We start from the raw sequence: 20,607 nt of genomic DNA, 5'->3' as shown, positions 1-20,607 counted from the left end.
GTGGCCAGATTAAACACCAGCTGGCCATCAGAAAGGCAGGAAGCGATAGTAGTTAAAAGTAAACTTGATGAGCGCTTCCTGCAGCACAGAGCACAACCTCAACACCGGGGTTTGCCATTTTTTCCAGACTTACAGAACAGACCACACTCCTCTCGCCTCTCTAATCCAACAGTGTTGGATTATAGTAATATCATGGGGGCGGGAGAGAATGGCAATGGGAGGATGCCGCGGGGGGAGGAGGATTTGGCCAGTTATCTTTCTCCCGATGCGGCATCTTCTCAAAAACCCCAGTGCTGCCCACCAAGCCGTGTAGAGATACATCGGTGATGGTGGGCAGGGCATATATGGCGGCAGGTCGGGCTAGTGCATGTCTGCATACCATGGCATTGTTGCAGGCATACCACGCCAACCTGTTAATAGACTTGGATGAGAGTGAGGGACCTACAACTGAGGATGTGGCTGAGCGCCGCAGAACGACAGATTTGTCTCTCCGGGTCACCAAGGAGACGGCCCACGCTGTGCTCCATGTCAGCTATGGTGTCTACGGAGAGGCATTTATGGCTGAATCTGTCGGGCATCAAGGAGAAGGATAAGGTTTTCCTCCTTGATGCTCCTCTTTCGCCTTCTGGCCTGTTCGGCGATGCTGTCAACACGGTTGTCGACAGGTATCAGGAGGCGAAGAGGCAATCTGCTGTGTTCCAACCGTTTATCCCTCGCCGCTCCAAGTCTAAAGGGGCTGGTCCTAAAACCGACCAGCCCCAGCCGTCATCGAGCTCCTCGTACCGGCAGGTACAAAAGGAGAGCGCCGCCTCTAGAGCCCCTCCCCAGGGAGCTTGGCAATAGAGGCGGCGTTCTCGCCAGAAGCCGGCTAAGCATAAGGGCAACCTGAGGGCCGTCCTTCAGGTTAAGAAGGCTTCGGGAAAGAGGTCCTAGCCATGGTAGGACCTCTGAGGGCTGTCCCCTCCGAGGAGAAGGGGTTGAGGCCGTTTTCTCTGCGAAGCCCTCTGGACATCGATGTGGTAATCCCGCCGTCAATGACGCTTCGGGCCACATCGCTTTCCAGCGTACGCGGGCTACCTCGTCCGCCCCGAGGGGTTTCGGGCAGGCAGCAATGGCGTTCGCACACCGAAAATCGTCCATGACCTCTCCCTGCTGGGCAGCCACTTCAGGGGGTCGAGAACGGTATTCAAAAAACACCCGAGGTCAGCCTAGAGAGGCTGATTCCCTTGATAGATTTTTTCCAGGAGTGGCTGCGCCTGTCGAATGTGTCGCCATGGGTCCTGCTGTAGAAAGTCCTGCTGTGTCGCCATGGGTCCTGCCGGTCTCTGAGGAGGTTCAGGTTCAAGATGCTAACAATACCTACTATCGTGAATCAGATTCGGTCCGAGGACTGGTTTGTCACGATAGATCTGAAAGATGCGCACTTACACATTTCCATCAGTCCTTCCCACAGGAAGTTCCTGAGGTTCGCTTTCGGGGGCGAAGCATTCCAATATCGGGTTCTTCCATTCGGCCTAGCTCTCTCCCCTCGCACGTTCACCAAGTGCATGGATACAGTTCTGGCTCCACTAAGACTCCAGGGCATCCGTGTACTGAACTATATCGAACGACTGGCTCATTTTGGCCCAGTCTCGAGAGATGGCAGTTCGGCATCGAGATGTCGTCCTTGGCCATATACAGAGCTTGGGGTTGAGACTCAACACGAAGAAGAGCGTGTTGACGCCCTCCCAGAGGACCACGTTCCTGGGAGTGGTATGGGACTCGACGACGATGCGGGCACATACGTCTCCCGCGATATTCCCATACGGGCGATGGTCTACAACATAAAGCTAGGCCGCAACATCACTGTAAAGCAGTTTCAAACACTGCTGGGCTCATGGCAGCAGCATCCAACGTAATACCCTTTGGCCTGCTGTACATGAGGCCCCTGCAGTGGTGGCTGAAAGCCAAGGGGTTTTCCCCGAAGGGGAATCCATTCAGTATGATCAGGGTTATGCGCAGATGCCTTCGTTTCCTATCAATATGGAAGAAACCTTGGTTTCTTTCCCAAGGGCCAGTGTTGGGAGTGTCATGTCGCCGGCAATGTGCCAGGACCATCATCTTTTATGGCATACAAATTGCCTGGAGATGTTGGCTGTGTTCAGGGCTCTGAGGAGCTTCCTGACAGATCTCAGGGGTTATCACGTTCTGGTGCGCTCCGACAATATGTCATTGGTCGCATACCTGAACCATCAGGGGGGTCTGAGGTCTCGCCCTCTGTGCAGATTGGCGCATCAGATCCTCCTATGGTCCCAGGGGAAACTATCGTCTATCAGAGCGATGTATATTCCCGGAGACCGGAATCATGGAGCGGACATCCTGTCGAGGCAGGGGCTGAGGCCCGGGGAATCGAGACTTCACCCAGAGGTGGTGAGGTCTATATGCGAGAGGTTCGGCCCAGTGGAAGTGGATCTGTTCGCGTCTCGAGAGACGTCCCACTGCCCACTGTGGTTTTCCCTCACGCATCCAGCCCCCCTGGGGTTGGATGCCACGGTACAGACATGGCCGAGGCTGCGTCTGTATGCATTTCCCCCGATAGCTCTGCTCCCGGGAGTTCTGGAGAGGGTCCAGCAGGACGGAATCAGTCTACTCCTAGTAGCCCCGTACTGGCCGGCCCGAGTATGGTTCTCAGACATCATAGCACTGCTGGCAGGTCCTCCTTGGCAGATCCCTTTGAGAGGGACCTGCTGTCTCAGGCAGGGGGCACAATTTTTGGGGAAGCTTTGGGTCTGGCCCCTGAGGGGGCTCAGTACTTAGAGGCTGGCCTGTTGGCAGGTGTAGTGGAGACCATACTCAGTTACAGGGCTCCTTCCACGAGAAGGTTGTACGGCTTGAAGTGAAATGTATTTTCCACTAGGTGCAGGGAGCATGAGGTGGACCCGGTTAACTGCCCAGTGGCTTCAGTGCTGGAGTTCCTCCAAGATCACTTCACTGCGGGGCTTACCCCATCCACACTTAAGGTGTACGTGGCTGGCATTCCGGCTTTCCACGCTCCTGTAAGTGATGGGCCTCTGTGGAGGCACCCGGCTGGGCTACCCCACACACTTTCATTAGGTTTTATAGTCTGCATCTCCCTGCGACGCCAGGCGCTAGGGTGCTCTCATCCTAAGTGTGCCTGGGTTCCAGTTTTCACATTAGGGCAGGCATGGGTTGTTGTGGCATAGTGGGTACTCGTTCCCCAAAAGAGTCGTTTTATGCAGTGGACTTACACAGCCTTACACAGTCTTACACAGTTACATAGTCTTCAGTGATCATGATCCTTCAGAAATCATTCTCATATGAGGATTCTTTATGAGTGTTGGAAACAGTTCTGCTGCCTAATATATTTGATGAATAAAAGGTTCAAAATAATTATTCAAAATAAAAACATATTTTCAAATAATATAAATCTCCTTTACTGTCACTTTTTATCAATTTAACACATCTTTGCTGAATAAAATTATTGATTTATTTCAAAAAAAGAAAGAAAAAAATGACTGGCCCCAAATTACTGACCAGTAGTGTATATTGTTGATACAAAAGTGTTCTATTTTTAAAACATTTGCTTCTTTTCTTTTTTTTCTTTTTCTTTTTTACTTTTTATTCATCAAAGTATTATAAAAAGTATCACAGGTTATGAAAAAATATATAGCAGCAGAACTGTTTCCAACTTTAATAATGAATCATCATTATTATAATGATTTTTTTCAGGATAATGTGACTGAAGACTGGAGGAATGATACTAAAAATTCAGCTTTGCATCACAGAAATAAATGATAATTTAAAGTATAATTAATTGGACTCGAACCCGGGACTCGAGCCTCAACTCGGACTCGAACTCAGGTAATGGTGACTCGACTCGGACTCGACTCGGACTCTTCTTTGGTGACTCGGACTTGGACTCGGACTCGGAACACTGGGACTCGAGACTCGACTCGGACTCGACAGTTGGTGACTCGACTACAACACTGCTCGATACAATGTTTATCATAGCTTTTTCAGCTTCCTAACATGCTCAGAAATCACGATCACCTCCAAATTTCACCATAAAGTCCACCTCACTATCTCAGACCTATCAGTACGCAATGATGAAACCATATCATACTTAATAAAAACATTTTAAAAAACAACAACCCTATCTCTTCTCTTTTTTTTCCATCTAGCTAGGCTCATCCATCCAATACCGCGAGTCTTGATCTCCCATCAGATGTCGGCGAGAGCTTCCTGGCCGGGTATTCCACATCTCCTCCACTGTACTGTTGGCCGATAGGACCCGCTCACATGACTCCTCTACTCCTGGCAGAGGCTGGGTTGGCCCCCTTGGTCAGTCGTTTCTTTTAATTGCGTTGCCCCGTCTATCAGTCGGTAAGACTCACCTACCTGAAACCACAAGTCTTGATCTCCTCTCAGATGCAGCTGAGCCTTCCCGATCGGCCGTTCCAAACAGCGCGTCCCTTGTCCCCGCGTCCCTTGTTGAGTTGGGCGGACTAAATTGTGTGCTACCCTTTCTTTCGACCGGTAGGGTTTTTTTCCGTCTGAGCCTTGGCTTCCCATTGGATGTTGCAAAAGCCTTCCCAATTTGTCACCCTAAATTCTGACCGCTCCACACTTATCAGCCAGTAGGGTCCGTTTCGCCAGGTGCTGTGAGCTCCCGTCAGAGGCAACACGGGTCCTCCTGGCCTGGTAGTTCCAAATCATCCTGCTTCTTAGTTATCGGCCGGTAGGGTTTTTCCATCTGATACATTGAGCCATGGCCTCCCATCGGATGTTGCAAGAGCCTTCCCGACCAGTTGTTCTAAACTAAGCCTGCTTCCATTCTTTAGCCAGTAGGGCTCATCCGTCCGATGCCGTAAGCTGCTCCCATCAAAGGCAACATGGGCCCTCCTGGCCAGGTAAACAGGCAGCCCACCATTTCTATGCATATTTGGGGGGTCTCTGGTAGCTGTCCTCGTCTCTTTGCTTTTTGGGGGGATACTCTGGGTTCGGGCAAAATTTAGAGCCCGGAGCCCTCCCCGGACAGCACGCCTAATACGCATAATCTTTATAAAACCTAATAATAAAACCTACAGAAGTTGAAATCTGAGATTGTTTTCATATCACTGTCTGATCTGTGCACTTCTTTTCCCTGCAAAGTTTTTCAATGCGTGAGTAAACAGACATTTGGCGTGAGAGCAGGAAAATTGTGTAAATTGATTTCAGTAAGTTGTTCTATATCTTTCAACATTTCTTCTGATTTTCATTCATGTCTATGTCATGCTCTAACTAACCAATAGAGAGGAAGATATGGTAGGTTCACATGCCGCTTGGGCTGAGGCACTACAGATCTGTCACCATACATTAAAGAGCCTCAAAACCCAATTTATTTTTTACATTTTATGATAAAACTTACAGAAGTTGAAATTGGTTTCATATCACAAGTAACCTGCACTGTCTCATCTGTGCCTGTGATATTTTTCAATGCGTGAGAAATGGCCTATAATGCATATTGGATGAAATCGCAATGACACACCGTGTTTATGAACAAAAAAAATGCTTCTTTCAGTGAGATGTAACAAAAAATTTAATTGCCAAAAGAAAATTACATTTTGGGGCAGCACTCGGGCTGGCCAATCAGATGTTGGCTGTTGAGATCACAGATAGCCAGAAAATTCTGTGAATGGCTGGGAAAGAGTTAAAAAGTTCAGAATATTTCAAATGTAGTTGGTATAAAAGACTCACCCTGTATGTCAATGTATGTCTTAAGTCTTTTTCTAAGCAGCATTGTAACTTGATCACTGGGTCCTTTCTTCTTGTTGTTGAAAACGTGATATCTCTGCTCATATTTCTGAACGAGTCTCTTCAGTGGTTCAGTGTCATCAATGAACTCTTTTGTAGTCTTGTTTTCATCCTCCAGTTCGTCTCCTCTGGTGAAGAGAATCCAGGTTTTCTTCAGCCGTTCTTCTCCCAGCAGCTTCTCAATCTTTTCCACAGTTTCTCTCTCTTCTTCAGTGAATCTGTCAGCTCTGATGACCAGCAGAAACACACAGGGACGAGATTCAGATCTCTGAAGAACCTCATCATATTTCTGCCGAATCTCATCTTCCCTCAGCTTTGTGTGCCAGAATCCTGGTGTGTCAAAAACAGTGACTGGAACCCCATTAACAGTTGCAGATCCAACAGCAACGTCTCGTATGCCAGATCTGAGGCTTCTCCTTGTTATGAAAGCATGTCGTCCCAGGATTGTGTTTCCTGATGAACTCTTCCCAGCTCCTCTTCTTCCCAGTAGGACCATATTTAAATGCTGATTGGGAATCATGTTTGCTCCCTCCATTTTTATTCCACAGCCTAGATAGAAATAACACAGTCAAGTTAAGTACAGTAACACATGGAACAGTTTCCCATAGTAACTATTTGCTATTACAGTAAAATATGACATTACATATCAAATCCTTTTAATAAAGGTTCGTTCCCAATCAGGGAACTCGTGCTGCGTCGAAAACGCTGTGAGAACGCCTCTGCGTTATTGCGTCATGAAGCGTGTGTCCAATCAGTCCAATCGGAAGAAGGAACGTCATAGATGGGTGACGTCATAGACCGGAAACTATAAACCACCAGCAAACACAAACAGAAACCAGCTTCTGGGCCTTCAGCAAGCGATCTGTGTGAATCTGTCTTTCTATTTGGTGTTTTTGTCTGTCCTAGTAGAGAGAATTTCACCTTTGTTAAATATATATATATATATATATATATATATATATATATATATATATTAACATAAAGAGAAAAAAGGAAGATATGGCGAGTGAACAGCAATTCACTAGATGTGTTCATCCCTGCCCTCGTTACATCACGGGTGGGGATACACATTCTATGTGTGTTGTTTGTTTGGGGTCGCAGCATGCCCAGGCAGCTCTCGAGGGGGCTGCTTGCGAGCATTGTGAGCGGCTTCCACTAAGACCGCTGCACTCTTCGAGGAGGGTGCCTTGGCTCGTGTTCCCCACGGCTCGGGTCCCGCTGTTGCTGAGGCAGAGCGGCGGCTTCAGTCGTGGGGTTCACAGATGGATCTCACAGAGAGGTTTGAGATGGGACCAGCCTTATCTCAGCCCTCACCTGTGAGATCCAGTGCCTCGTCTCGGGGTTTGGAAGCCCGCCCTGCGGTTTCTTCCTCCCCATGCGGGGCACCGGTGCTCCAACTATCCAGCTCTGAGGAGATCACCCGCTGGTGAGGAGCTTTTTGAGGTGCTCATGAGGGCGGTAGCAAGGTTAAATATCGACTGGCCAGTAGAAAGATCTGAGACTCATCACAGGAAAAGCAAAGTGGATGAGCGATTTTTACCGTCCTGTGCGGCAGAGCCTCAACATCGGGGCTTGCCGTTCTTCCCCGACCTTCACACCGAGGTGTCTAGGTCGTGGAGGAAACCGGCATCATATAGAGTTTTCAGCCCAAAAACATTCCCCTTATAGCAATATATTAGGGCGGAAGCAATATGGTTATGGGGCGATGCCAAAGGTTTGCCTTCAGGGGAGAGGCATACCAATATCGAGTACTTCCCTTCGGTCTAGCACTGTCACCCCGCACCTTAACGAAGTGTGTGGATGCAGCTCTGCTGCCTTTGCGCCTGCAGGACATCCGCTTACATCCGCATACTCAATTACATCGACGATTGGTTGATTTTGGCTCAATCAGAGCAGATGGTGGTTCAGCATCGAGATGTTGTCCTCGCACATATGACGAGGTTGGGATTGAGGTTAAACACAAAGAAAAGTGTGCTTTTTCCACCCCGAGGTGGTGGAGCTCCTGTGGCTAAAATATGGGAAAGCAGAAATAGATCTGTTCGCTTCGGCAGAGAATACTCACTCACCTCAGCCCTGCTGGGGCTGGATGCCATGGTACCGGAGTGGCCGAGGCTGTCCCTGTAAAATTTTCCCCCGATTGCTCTGCTTCAGGGGAGTTCTGGAGAGGGTGCGCCGGGACGGGGTCTGTTTGCTATTAGTGGCTCCGTACTGGCTGACCAGAGTTTGGTTCTCGGACCTAATATCCCTCCTCGAAGGCTCTCCGATGGAAATTCCGACCAGGAGGGACCTTCTCTCTCAAGCGTGCGGGGTGTTCCTTTACCCCCGCCCGGAGTTATGGAAACTGTGGGCTTGGCCTCTGAGGGGGCCCAGCTTGTAGAGGCGGGTCTCTCGGCTGAGGTCGTTGAGACCATCCTTCACTCCAGAGCTCCATCCACAAGGAAATTATATGCACTAAAGTGGAGATTGTTCTCCATATGGTGCAGAGATCGCCAGTGGGACCCAGTTAACTGCCCGGTTGGTACAGTGCTGGAGTTCCTGCAGGAAAGGTTCTTGGCAGGGTTGACCCCCTCCACAAAGGTGTACGTGACGGCTTAAGCTGCTTTGAACACTCGTTTGGGTGGAGTTTCTTTGGGGAGACATCCGTTAGTTACTCGTTTCCTTCGTGGTACTTTGAGGTTGAGGCTGGTAGTTCATTCGAGGGTCCCGACCTGGGATCTGGCCACTGTGCTCCAGGGCTCATCCTTGGCCCCTTTTGAGCCTATAGAAGAGGTGTCGGACAAGTTCTTGACACTGAAAACTATCTTCCTTTTGGCCATTTCATCTCTCAAAAGAATCAGAGACATTCAGTCCCTCTCGGTAGGGCCTTCATGTTTAGAAGGCCAGACCGGATTACATCCCTAAGGTCCCAACCTGCCCTAGGGGTCATATCACTCTTCAGGCCTTCTGTCCTCCTCCCTTTGTGACGTCAGACCAAGAGAAACTAAATCTGCTCTGCCCAGTTAGGACATTAGATGCCTACGTCCACAGAGCTGCCCTGTGGAGAAAGACCGACCAGTTGTTTGTCTGTTTTGGAGCCCCGAAGAGGGGTGCTCCAGTATCTAAGCAGAGAATGAGCAAGTGGGTGGTCGAGGCCATCTCGCTTGCTTATGAGGCGTCCGGACAGCCTTCTCCTTTGGCTGTCTGGGCTCATTCTACTAGGGGTATGGCTGCTTCCAAAGCATTGTTGTCGGGGGCTTTCCTCCAAGATGTGTGTTACGTGGCAGGCTTGTCCTCGCCGCTTACCTTTGTCAGATTCCACGAGCTTGATGTAGCATCTACAGTTGGGGTGCAGGTGTTGTCGTAGAGGGAACGAGACGCTGTGTCACCCTGCCATACTCCCGGCATGCCCGTGATCACTTACTTCAGGCTTTTCCGAAGCAAGTTTCTGTTTGCGTTCGCGAGGTTCTTTATAGTTTCCGGTCTATGACGTCACCCACCTATGACGTTCCTTCTTCCAATTGGACTGATTCGACACGCGCTTCATCACGCAATCAGGCAGAAGCGTTCTCACAGCGTTTCGACGCAGCGTCTCGTTCCCTCTTCAGGGAACTAAGGTTACATACGTAACCGAGACGTTTTGAAAAGGTTGCAATTGTTTTGATTAGTCCCTGATTTCAGATTTTTCCCTGATCTAACTCTGATGATGTGTATATATATATATATATATATATATATATATATATATATATATATATATATATATATATATATATATATATATATATATATATAATGGTTGCCTATGTGTGCATGCATATACACACTTGTATGCATGACTCGTGCTTTCCTGCGTAAAATGATTGTAATTATAATTTTGCTTGTTGACCAAAAAACTAAATAAATAAAAATGTTCACAGACTGTCTGAGACGGAAACTGAACTCTGAGCTTCACTAAAGTCAGAATCTATAGCAGAATTATTTCATCACCACTGAGCATAAATAATGAGATATGACCAAGTTTAATAATTGAGTTATGAGTTATTTCCTCTTACTCTTTGTGCGATCACCAACTGGACTTTGCCGTTTCTTCTGAAGCTCAGATTTCTGTGTTTGTGGTTCTTTTGTCTTCTTCTCTTCTTCTCTTTTCTGTCCTTTGTCTTGTTTCTGTGTTTCCCACTGCACTCGTTTCGTCTCATATTCAGCTTTAAGTTTCTCTTTCTCTCTTGTTATTTTCTCTATTTGATGTTGAAATGAATTAAACTCTTCTTCTCTTTTCTTCCTCTCTTCATCATGACTCTGTCGTTCTTCCTCCATCAGGATCTTCATCTTGTTTTCTTCTTCTTCATGTTTAGACTGAAGATCTTCTTTCTCTCTTTCCATTCTCTCTCTCTCTTCATCTAGTTTCGGTTTCTCCCATTCCTCTTGTTCTCTCTTCATCTCCTCACACATATTTTCCTTCTCTCTCTTGTCTTTTATTAGTGTTTTATATTGTTCTTCTCTCCTATTAAACTCTTCTTCTCTTCTCTTTCTTTCTGTTTCATGATTCTGTCGTTCATTCTCTATTCTGTTCAACAGTCTGTCTGTTTCTCTGTCATATCTGATCTGCAGGTTTTCTTTTTCTTTCTTTACAGTCTCTTTTTCTCGTCTCATTTCCTCCATGTCTTGTTTAAATGTCTCTCGTTGTCGTCTCATTTCATCTCGAATCTCTCTCATCTGCTCCTCCTGCTCCTTAATTTCTCTCTTATATCGTTCTTCTCTCTCTCTCAGTTCTTCTTCTCTTCTCTTTCTCTCTGTATCATGACTCTGTCGTTCTTCCTCCATCATCTTCTTCATTCTCTCTCTCTCTTCTTTCAGTTTCTGACTAAATTTATCACAATTTCTCTGTTCTTTCTCTGTTCTTTCCTTACTCTCTTCTTCTCTTCTGATCTTTTCCTCGAGTTTCTGTTTATCCCATTGCTCTCGTTCTCTCTTCATCTCCTTACACATCTTTTCCTCTCTCTCTTCTTTTTTTTTAATTTCTCTTTTATATCGTTCTTCTCTCTCATTAAACTCTTCTTCTCTTTTCTTCCTCTCGTTCTCTATTCTGTTCTTCAGTCTCTCTGTTTCGGTGTCATATTTGATCTGAAGTTTTTCTTTTTCTTGCTTCAGTTGTTCAGTTATATTTTTAAATGTCTCTTGTTCTTGTCTCATCTCTTCTTCTGTTTCTCTGAGTCTGTCCATCAGGATCTTCATCTGTTGTTCTTGTTTCTCTCTCTCCATCTGTCTGAACATCTTACATGAGTAGAAACTCCCTCCGTTGGCCTTCACCATGTTGTCTATCTTCTCCAGTAGATCAGACACCTGTGTTCGGTCTCCAGTCTCATTATTATTGAACACATGGAATCTGTTTCCACACGCTTCGATCAGATTCATCAAAGGAGATCCAGGTTTTCCCAAACACTGATAAATGGTTTTGTTCTTTAGATCGTCTCCTCTGGTGAAGAGCACCATGGTGAACATTAAAGATTTCTCACCAAACGTCTCTTGGATGATCTTCACTGATGTTTCCTCCTGTACAGTGAATCGTCCCAGTGGAATCAGTAGGAGAAACACGTGCGGTCCAGGCAGGATCATGGAGATGCAGTTGCTGATTTCTCTCTGGATCTCATCATTAGTATGTTCAGTATCAAACAGTCCTGGAGTGTCGATCACAGTAACGTGTCGGCCGTTGATTTCAGATGTTTCTCTCTGACTCTCTTTAGTCACTGACTCTTGAGATGTTTCTGCTGTAAATGCATCTCTTCCTAAGATTGTGTTTCCTGTTGCACTCTTCCCAACTCCAGTTTTTCCCAGCAGCACAATCCTCACTTTGTCTGTCTTTTCTCTTGAACCTGAACATTTAAAAATATTAAAAAAAAACATTAATAACAGAACAATTCATTCATAGAGATAAGTTGTGCTGCTTTTCATGCTTTAATTATTTTGATGAGTAATTGTTTTTATCTATGCCAATTCAAACTCTGAAGTGCTGTGTCACTTTCCTTTAGCATAGCCAAAATAGCTTAGTCTGTTGTGAATTAATTTGAGTAGTAATATAATGTTTAATTAATTGTCTTCAATGATAACAGAAAAAGTTTGAATTGCTGTTTATTAGGTTGTTCAGCTTTAAGAAAAGTCTACCCATAAAGCTTAGGGGGGTAGAGCGCGCGCACACAGTAGAGAAAAGAAATGAGACTGAGAGTGTGTGCTGTAACAATGTGTAATCCTGTTCCCAAACTTAAGTAAACAGTTTGTTTATTTAAATTCAAGTCATCAGTGGTCATTATTGCTTTGCTAAGAGAAAAAGACACGTCATAGTCAGCTGTTGGAACAACTTGACTGGTAAAGATTAAAAATTAGTTTAGCCAGATATCAAATACATTATTTAAAAATTTCAGACATTTACTTTTTTTAGTAAAGTAAAAAAAATAATATTAATTAATCTTAACTGGAAACCAATGTATGCTGATGTTTCTGGTTCTCTGTAAGATTAAAATTACAGTAAAACTTTAAGCTACACTGTTGCAGAGAGTTTTAGTTGATTGACCAAAATTATTAGTTTGAATATTCTAATAATCTACATTTCTTGTAAAACAGGAATCTTGTTTCTGTACAGTCTGTATGTTTAAGTTTTACATTTTTAAACTTTAGATTGTTGCAGTTCTAAATTGTCACCTTTAGCTGTTTAAAAACACAAATGTATAAACAATTCTACAGAATAAAGCTCCTCTGCATTCATTACATTTAAAAGCAATATGTTTTCTGCAATTTTCTAGCCCCATTAAGACTTAAACTGATTTGCTGGTCATTACCTTGTGGCAGTAAATGCTTCTCCATTGAGTCGATTTTCTTCTTCATCTCTTCATATTTCAGCAGTTTTTCCATCTGCGCCTCCAGAAACGTCTCTGTGGAGAAAAACTCTTCTCTGTTTTCTTCCAGCATCTTCTCAATGTTCTCCATCAATGTGGACACTTGTGTGGTGGGACTGAAGACATGATTTCGTCCTCCAAAGCTTTCAATGATGGCCTGAGTTTCTTCACTGAGTTCTGCTGTCTGACGCTCTGAGTTCTGCATTATGAGGATCATCATGTGTTTGTTGATTCTGGAGCTGAAGATCCTCTGGATCGCCTCCATTTCTGCTTTGTCTTCGTTATTGAGTGGAGCGTCAGCAATAATGAGGAGAAAAACATGAACTCCAGGATGACAGAGATACACACAATGGAGAGTCTGACGCATCACTTCCTCCTCTGAGAGCCGAATTAGAACTGGAAGATCCATCAGACTGATCAGACGTCCATGAAGCTCCACGTCTGATCTTCTGTCTGTCTGCTGCAGGATCCGCTTTGATATGGAGGATTTTAATGTCCCATCATTCCCACACAAAACAAGATTCAGCTTCATACCCTCTGAAATTGACAGTAGAAGATGAAGAATGTTTTAAACCTGTTCATTTATCACTAGAAACATCACATATAATCACACTCACGTCTTTTTGTAGTCTGTTGCTTCAAAGTGAAATACTGTGAAGCGTCAGCATAATCCAGGTGCCGTCCATCATTGTTTTGCATGATGTCCTCAAACACCTGCAGAAGATCATCAGGAGAGCTGTTTCTCTGAAGACTGAAGTGTCTGTTTGAGCATTTCTGAATGATTTTCTGTAGGATGTCACTGGTTTCATTGGGCTCTCGTGTGGTGAGCACCATGGTGTGTTGATAAACCCGCTCAGAGAAAGAGTCCAGGACCTTCTGCATACACTCTTGATCTTCTGCTGAACCCTGATCATGTTTGAGGAGCAGGACAATCACATGAGGTCCTGGGGCAGACAGATACACACACTCTCTCACTGTCTGTGTGATCTGATGGTCTGATATGCATGTCTGGAGCAGCTGAGGACAGTTGATGACCATCACGTGTCTGTCCTTCAATCTTCCTCCGACTCTCTCTACAACATCTGGAGAAGCTTCACTGTCAAATGCTGCTCGCCCCAACAGGACGTTTCCCACTCGGCTGTTTTCTGACACGCTCTTCCCCAGCAGAACAATCCTCAGAACACTCACTGAAACAAATACATCAGTAACATGTTATGACAGCAAGATGTTTAAGTCTGAATCATCAGTAACATGTAAGCACATATTATTTTTTTTAAAACAACAACAACAGGAGCAGTAAGTAGTGACATTTTTATTGACTTAATTGTTCATTAAAGTTAATCAATATTCATCTATGTAAAGACTTACTGTTGGGTGGTCTCTCTTTGCTCCATTTTCTCCTGCGAACAGAACTGCGAACAACAGCTGCAGGAACAAATATATTAGATTTGACTTTTGGATTTGATATAAGATTTGCACATTTCAATTATTTTCAACAACAACAAAAAAATGTGTTACTGCTAATCTTCCACATAGTGAACTAAAAAAGTCTAATGGGTTTTGTTTTCAGTTGCTTCAGATGATCTATTTTTATAATCTTATGTACTGTATAAAGTAAAAAAATACACAAATACACAGCAGCTCTGCTGAAGGCATTAGTGTCGTTATTTAGCTCAGAATAATTCTGTTCTCATTCTTAACAGTTTGTATATATATATATATATATATATATATATATATATATATATATATATATATATATATATATATGACAGTATATTTGTTATTATCTGTGTGATGCAGAACGTCTCGGTTACGTATGTAACCCTCGTTCCCTTTCAGTCAGTAACTATGAGTTACGTCAGTACTGACGAAATGGGGGTTTCGCTTAGAAAGCCAGCTGCCTTCAATCTCAATCAAAACGATCCAATGTCACGGAAATGTCATGGATCTGCGAAATTTGCCTAATGCAAGCCCGCCCCACAGCATGGGTATAAACGGCATTGCATAGCAGTCACGCATTTATGTTACCTGCTGAAGAGCCAAGGCCGACCGCCCCGGCCATACCATTGGTACAGCGGATGTGGCATGGGGACGTAACATCTCTGTTCCCTTCCTTCAGGGAACGAGAGTTACATAAGTAACCGAGATGTTCCCTTTCAGTCAGTACACTACAAGTTACGTCAGTACTGATGAAATGGGGATCCAGTCTAATTCCGTCACAGCGCTGTCTTCCAGCATCCTGGGCTGACCTGTGCACCCTGTCTCGGAGTTTATGACGACGAGGGGCCGGCTCAGCTACCAAGGTACACTGGGAATCATATCCCACTCGGAGAAATGCAATCACAGCGCCTACCCGTAGGGAGGACTTAGGAATACACGTATGACCCATGTATGGGCTGCATACGGAGGAACTAGGAGTATCCAGCCACAGGTGGAAAAGTTTTTCAACCCCAGGGGTGGCAAGGGTCTTGCCAAGGGAAGACACGCGCTCAAGGAGACTTACCGTGGAGAGTACACATGTGACGGCTGGCCTGCGGTGAAACCGTGCACACGGGGCACTTAGCCAGACAGCCTCTGCTTGGAGAGAGCCTTCCCTTTCTGCTTCCCTCCGTAACAGACAAAGAGCTAGTCTGAGGTCCTGAAGCACCGCGTCCTGTATACGTAAGCACAAAGGGCGAGTACTGGACAGAGCAGTGCCGGGGCTGGGTCTGCCTGCTCCAAGGGAAGCGCTTGCAGGTTCACCACCTGGTCCCTGAAGGGAGTGGGCACATATCCAGGCCGGTGTCTCAGGATAACGTGAGATTTAGCCGGCCCGAATTCCAGGCACGCTTCGTCAACTGAAAATGCCTGCAGGTCCCCTACCCTCCCAGACCCGGGAGGCATGGAAGCGCTATATAAATAAAATGAATTATTATTAAATTATTAAATTGATCGAAGCCAGAGCAACGAGGAGCGCTGTCTTCAAAGACAGAAACTTAAGCTCCACTGTCTGCAGAGGTTCCACGGGTCGGGACGTGGGTGCCATACGGTGCCCCCTCTCTGAGAAAGGAGGTCCTTCCTCAGAGGAATAGGCCAGGGAGGTGCTGTCACAAGGAGTATGAGTTCGGAGAACCAGGTCCGGCCGGGCCAGTACGGGGTGACCATGAGGACCTGCTCCTTGTCCTCCCTGATTTTGCACCAGAGGTGTGAGAGAAGGTTCACTGGGGGAAACGCATATTTGCATAGGCCCCGCGGCAAGCTGTGCACTAGTGCATCCGTGCCGAGGGTCCCCTCAGTCAGGGAATAGTACCAGTGGCAATGGGAGGAGTCGTGGGAGGCAAACATATCTATCTGTGCGTCGCCGAACTGGTCCCATATCAGCTGAACCACTTGAAGATGGAAGCTGGACTCCCCCAGCAGAGGCTGAAACCACGACAGCTTGTCAGCTGCACGGTTTAGTTCTCCTGGGACATAAATGGCATGAAGCGACCTCAGATGCTTCTGACTCCATAACAAGAGGTGGGCGGGCGAGTTGTGACATCCGGCGGGAGCATAGACCACCTTGGCGGTTGATGTACGCTACTGTCACCATGTTTTCTGGCCGGACCAGTACGTGCCTGTCCTTGAGCAGGGCTCGGAAGCGGTGTAGGGCAAGATGTGTGGCCAGCAACTCAAGGCAATTGATATTCCACACACGCTGGGGTTCTTTCCAGGCCCCAGCGGCAGCATGAGCATTGCACATGGCACCCCAGTCCATGGCAGAGACATCCGTGGATACCACAACATGCCTGGAAACTCGTTCTAAGAGAATTTCCACCTGTAGAAACTGGAGGTTGCAGATGCCATATGCCCCAGGAGCCTCTGAAAAATTTCAGTGGGACGACATTCCTGCGTTTGATCTGGTGAAGGCAGGACAGCAGAGACTGCGTGCGCTCGCTCGTAAGCTGCGTGGACATGGCGACTGAGTTGCTCCATACCGAGAAAAGAGATCCTCTGCACTGGGCAGAGTTTGCTATTTTCCCAGTTGACCCAAAGATGGTGGAGAACCAAGTCCCTGTGTTTGGAAACCTGCTGTCGCGAGTAGCTGAGGATCAGCCAGTCATCGAGATAATTCAGGATGCAAACCCTGAGTTGCCTGAGTGACACTAGGGCTGCCTCAACGACCTTTGTAAAGACGCGAGGAGACAGGACCAGACCGATTGAGAGTACGGCGTACTGGTATGCTCTTCCCTCAAAGGCAGTCCAATGAAACGGTCTGTGTCGCGGAAGTATGAAGACATGAAAGTACGCATCCTTCAGGTCGATCGCTGCAAACCAATTGCATAGATGAACGCATTCGAAAATGTGTTTGGCTGTCAACATCTTGAAGGGAAACCTGTATAGGGTTTGGTTCAAGATGCGCAGGTCCAGGATTGGTCGTAAACCAACGCCTTTCTTGGGTACAATGAAGAAAGGGCTGTAGAAGCTTGACTTCATCTCGGTCGGAGGGGCGATTTTGATGGCATCCTTTGCCAGTAGGGTGTCGATTTCCACACGCATGACAGGGGCATTGCCACCCACCAACTTATAGCGGGCTCCCCGGAAGTGGGGAGGAGATCGTGCAAACTGAATCACATAGCCGAGCCTGATGGTGCGGGTGAGCCAGTTGGACAGCTTGGGGAGCGCTAGCCAGGCCCCCAAAAACTGAACCATGGGGACCATGCGAGCCACAGGCGTATCTGCCGTGGGGCAGCAAAGCGGAACGACTGGCCCAGACCCGGGAGGCATGGAAGCGGCCTGGATAGTGTCGAGTTCCGCACCCTGCCAGTGGAGACCAGGGGAGGCGGAGTGTCCCGCGGGGGTCTCAACTGGGAGGAGGCTGGTGACAGAGGGGACCGAGAGTGGTGAGGCACTGAGGCAGCACACACTGCCAATCGTGCCCTCTTGGGGCTCGGTGGTGAATGATTCGGTTCTTTCTTTAACCTACAAAAGGGTGACGCTGGCCCTTTTTTGGGGGCCAGCAGCGGGTTGGGTTTGGGAAAACAAAAGATTCTCCCCCGGCCCTCCTTTCGGGGGAAGGAGCGGTCCTGTCACTGTCTCCTTGGAGAGAACCGTGTTCGCCTCCGAATGGCCTGTCTCAGGACCGCCGCTTAGCCTGCCTTTTTGTCGGCTTCGGAGCTAAGACTTCCTACAGGCACCTCTGTGCTTCGGCCTTGGTGAAGGCTGCTCCTGGGTGAGCGGCCGAGAACTGTTGGGCAAAGTCCTCGACGGCCCCGCCGAATAGCCCAGCCTGGGAGATGGGGGCGTTCAGTGTTGCGATAAGACAATGAAGCAATGACTTCGACACCCCTTCATGCACCTCAGGAAAGAAAGGCACTGGAGCACGGGCGAGACATCTTTAAAAAGACGTGCCACGGGCAGCTATTTTTGCGAGGAGTTTTTACGGCCAGGGAGGACACACAGATCTGCACAGACCACTGCACAGATCGACAAGAATGCGGAACCCGCTGGAATGCGCCATCACACCAACACTCTGGGGAGATACTCGTCTTGAAGAGAAAGAACACAAAGGTAGGCAAGTTGAACTCGTCTCCGAAGCAGAAACATAAATACGTGACTGCTATGCAATGCCGTTTGTACCCACGCTGTGGGGCGGGCTTGCATTAGGCAAATTCCGCAGACCCATGACATTTTCATGTCATTGGATCGTTTTGATTGAGATTGAAGGCAGCTGGCTTTCTAAACGAAACCCCCATTTCGTCAGTACTGACATAACTCGTAGTTACTGACTGAAAGGGAACCCTTACCTTTGCTTTTTCTGCTGGACATGTTGAATTTTCCTTAGTCTGTTCAGTTCAATCTCTGTTTCCCATCTGTAAAAGATTATGGTGATGTTTCTTTATTAGCAATCAGTAATACGATTAGATGTTAAAATTTAACATGCCTATATATTTTTAAATTGTTTATTTACAGTTGTTTTTTCTTTCAATCGCACACACACACACACACACACACACACACACACACACACACACACACACACACACACATAATAAATTGCAATGCTAATAAAATCTGAAGGTTACACTTTAGTTCAATGCAGGAGTACTACTGGGATGCAACCACATTAGGTGAGTTATAGGGTTATTTCATTATTAATTTACTTGAAAGGTTTAACCAAGCATGATGGACACTAAAGCTGTGTCCCAGTTCAAGGGCTGCATCCTTTGAAGGCCGTGTCCTTGTTTACAGTGGAAGGTATGGCGGATTGCGTCACCGCGGCGTGACGAAGGCTGTCCCAAATCAAAGGTCCTTAGAAGGCTCCTTCATAATACGGCCAGCAAATGCGTCCTTCTTTTCCCATGAAACGAAGGATACTCGGATGGATGCTTCGCAGCCTTGCCTACCCCAGAATTCATTGCGCACCACGACGCCAGATTTTTTAAGTGAAAGCCAGATTACACTTTTAAATGTAAGCATTGGGGTTCAATTTACTCCAGTAATCTAATGATAAAAATATAAATAAAACTGCAATACATTTTTAAATGTTGACTTATATGTCACCAACATGCAATTTTATATAGTTAACTCTTTATTATGTACATAAATGGACAGAAGTGAACATCTTTAGTAGTTTTGTTGTTAGGCAGTTAACTTAAGTCCAGTATAAATTTTACTGCTACTCTTCAACGGCAGCTGTCACAGTTGCTAAACATTACAAATGCTGTTAATCTGTATTTGAGTTTAAATGTGATTAGATTTTTATTCTACTTCATCTCAGAGGAAAATATTGACTTTTTATACATGGATATTAGATTTTGATATTGTTTAAAAAATATGAACATTATAGAATCTAAAAATAAAATACACTAAAATATGTCTCAAGATCCAGGATAGGCACCGTTGGCGCCGAAATCGTACTGACAGGGGTGAAAATCAACCCGCAGAAATATATTTCACCTGTGGCAACAACTTCAAAGTATCCCAATTCGGCGTGAAAACCGCGGACTTGGCAACACTGACGGCAGGCCGCATTTGAAGGTTCCTTCAAAATGGGACAGCCTTGTCGCGCTGCAGTGACGCAATCGGCCTTCAAATGCGGCCTTTGGAGGATGCAGCCCCTGAATTGGGACACAGCTTAAGGATGTCACGATAACAAAAATCTACCAATTTGTCGTACTAATACCACCAAAAGTTCACAATATTCCATATCAAAGTCGTTACCACAAAAAAAAAAACCTACAAATATACATTATAAAATAAATAAATATATATATTGTTTTTTTTAAAGAAATTACAATTATCTTACCAGCACAACAACATGCTATAGTGCATAAATGTTTGGTACCATCTGTACTTTATGGTACTGTACAAACCAGGTACCGTCAGGACCTTTAAATATTGATACCAACTTGTATCGGTTCTCATGGCATCCTGGACACATTTGGTTATTACTTGGAAATTATTCATTTTAATTTCAGTCAAAGGTTTTTTTTCAATCCATGATCAATTCTCTCTTCATCCTGTTGGTTTTAAATTGCCCCTCAAATGTAGATAGAAATTGTTATTAGAACAACACATGAAACATGATCATACTAATAATTGCTGTCTTGTCTTGTCGTCTTTTTTCTCTTTTTTTTTTTTTTTGGCTGTTGAAAGCCAGCTTGTTGATTGTTCAAAATCATGATGTCAAGTGTCTGAAATTTTTTTGAGAATAATTTCTCTTATATATTTGCATTCAATAAATACTTATGTCAAAAAAATACTTTTTCAACAAGTGTGTTAAAATGCTATTTCATATTCACAGTGCTATTGATGGCTTTAGCAGCCTGGTCACATTTTTGGAAGCAGCACTGTGATAGAGAAGTTTGTTGAGGCTGTCAACCAGTATGGTGTGCCATCAAGAGTGGAGAGAACAATGCTGTTTGCCTTTTCATGGAGGTTTTTGAGGTTCTGCCTGGGGAAGAGCTTTAAGGGGAAGGAGGAT

General features: G+C 45.8%; 2 protein-coding genes across 2 annotated transcripts; both read right to left on the bottom strand.

Annotated features, from left to right (window-relative positions):
* Positions 1-5,628: 5,628 nt before the first annotated feature.
* On the bottom strand, positions 5,629-6,313 carry LOC137048206 (GTPase IMAP family member 8-like). Its single transcript, XM_067426258.1, has 2 exons — positions 5,737-6,313; positions 5,629-5,639 (listed from the first exon to the last, which is right to left on the bottom strand). The coding sequence occupies exons 1-2, from the start codon at positions 6,311-6,313 to the stop codon at positions 5,629-5,631; spliced, it is 588 nt and encodes a 195-aa protein (XP_067282359.1).
* A 6,943-nt stretch (positions 6,314-13,256) lies between these two features.
* LOC137048199 (GTPase IMAP family member 2-like) lies at positions 13,257-18,449 on the bottom strand. Its single transcript, XM_067426247.1, has 3 exons — positions 18,428-18,449; positions 14,028-14,084; positions 13,257-13,846 (listed from the first exon to the last, which is right to left on the bottom strand). Exons 1-3 carry the CDS (start codon positions 18,447-18,449, stop codon positions 13,257-13,259), a joined length of 669 nt encoding a protein of 222 aa, XP_067282348.1.
* Positions 18,450-20,607: the final 2,158 nt, after the last annotated feature.

The sequence above is a fragment of the Pseudorasbora parva genome, chromosome 2, assembly GCF_024679245.1.
Source record: "Pseudorasbora parva isolate DD20220531a chromosome 2, ASM2467924v1, whole genome shotgun sequence".
In the NCBI taxonomy this organism is placed as follows: domain Eukaryota; kingdom Metazoa; phylum Chordata; class Actinopteri; order Cypriniformes; family Gobionidae; genus Pseudorasbora; species Pseudorasbora parva.
The sequence above is the reverse complement of the archived record's forward strand: the minus strand, read 5'-3'. Positions and strand labels throughout refer to the sequence as shown.

Bases quoted from the DNA above. Each gene is read 5' to 3' on its own strand.
- LOC137048206 (XM_067426258.1), bottom strand. From the start codon at position 6,313: ATGATTCCCAATCAGCATTTAAATATGGTCCTACTGGGAAGAAGAGGA.
- LOC137048199 (XM_067426247.1), bottom strand. From the start codon at position 18,449: ATGTCCAGCAGAAAAAGCAAAG. The intron at 14,085-18,427 runs GTAAGGGTTCCC...TTGTTCCTGCAG, and splicing joins GTCCAGCAGAAAAAGCAAAG to CTGTTGTTCGCAGTTCTGTT. The intron at 13,847-14,027 runs GTAAGTCTTTAC...TATTTGTTTCAG, and splicing joins CAAAGAGAGACCACCCAACA to TGAGTGTTCTGAGGATTGTT.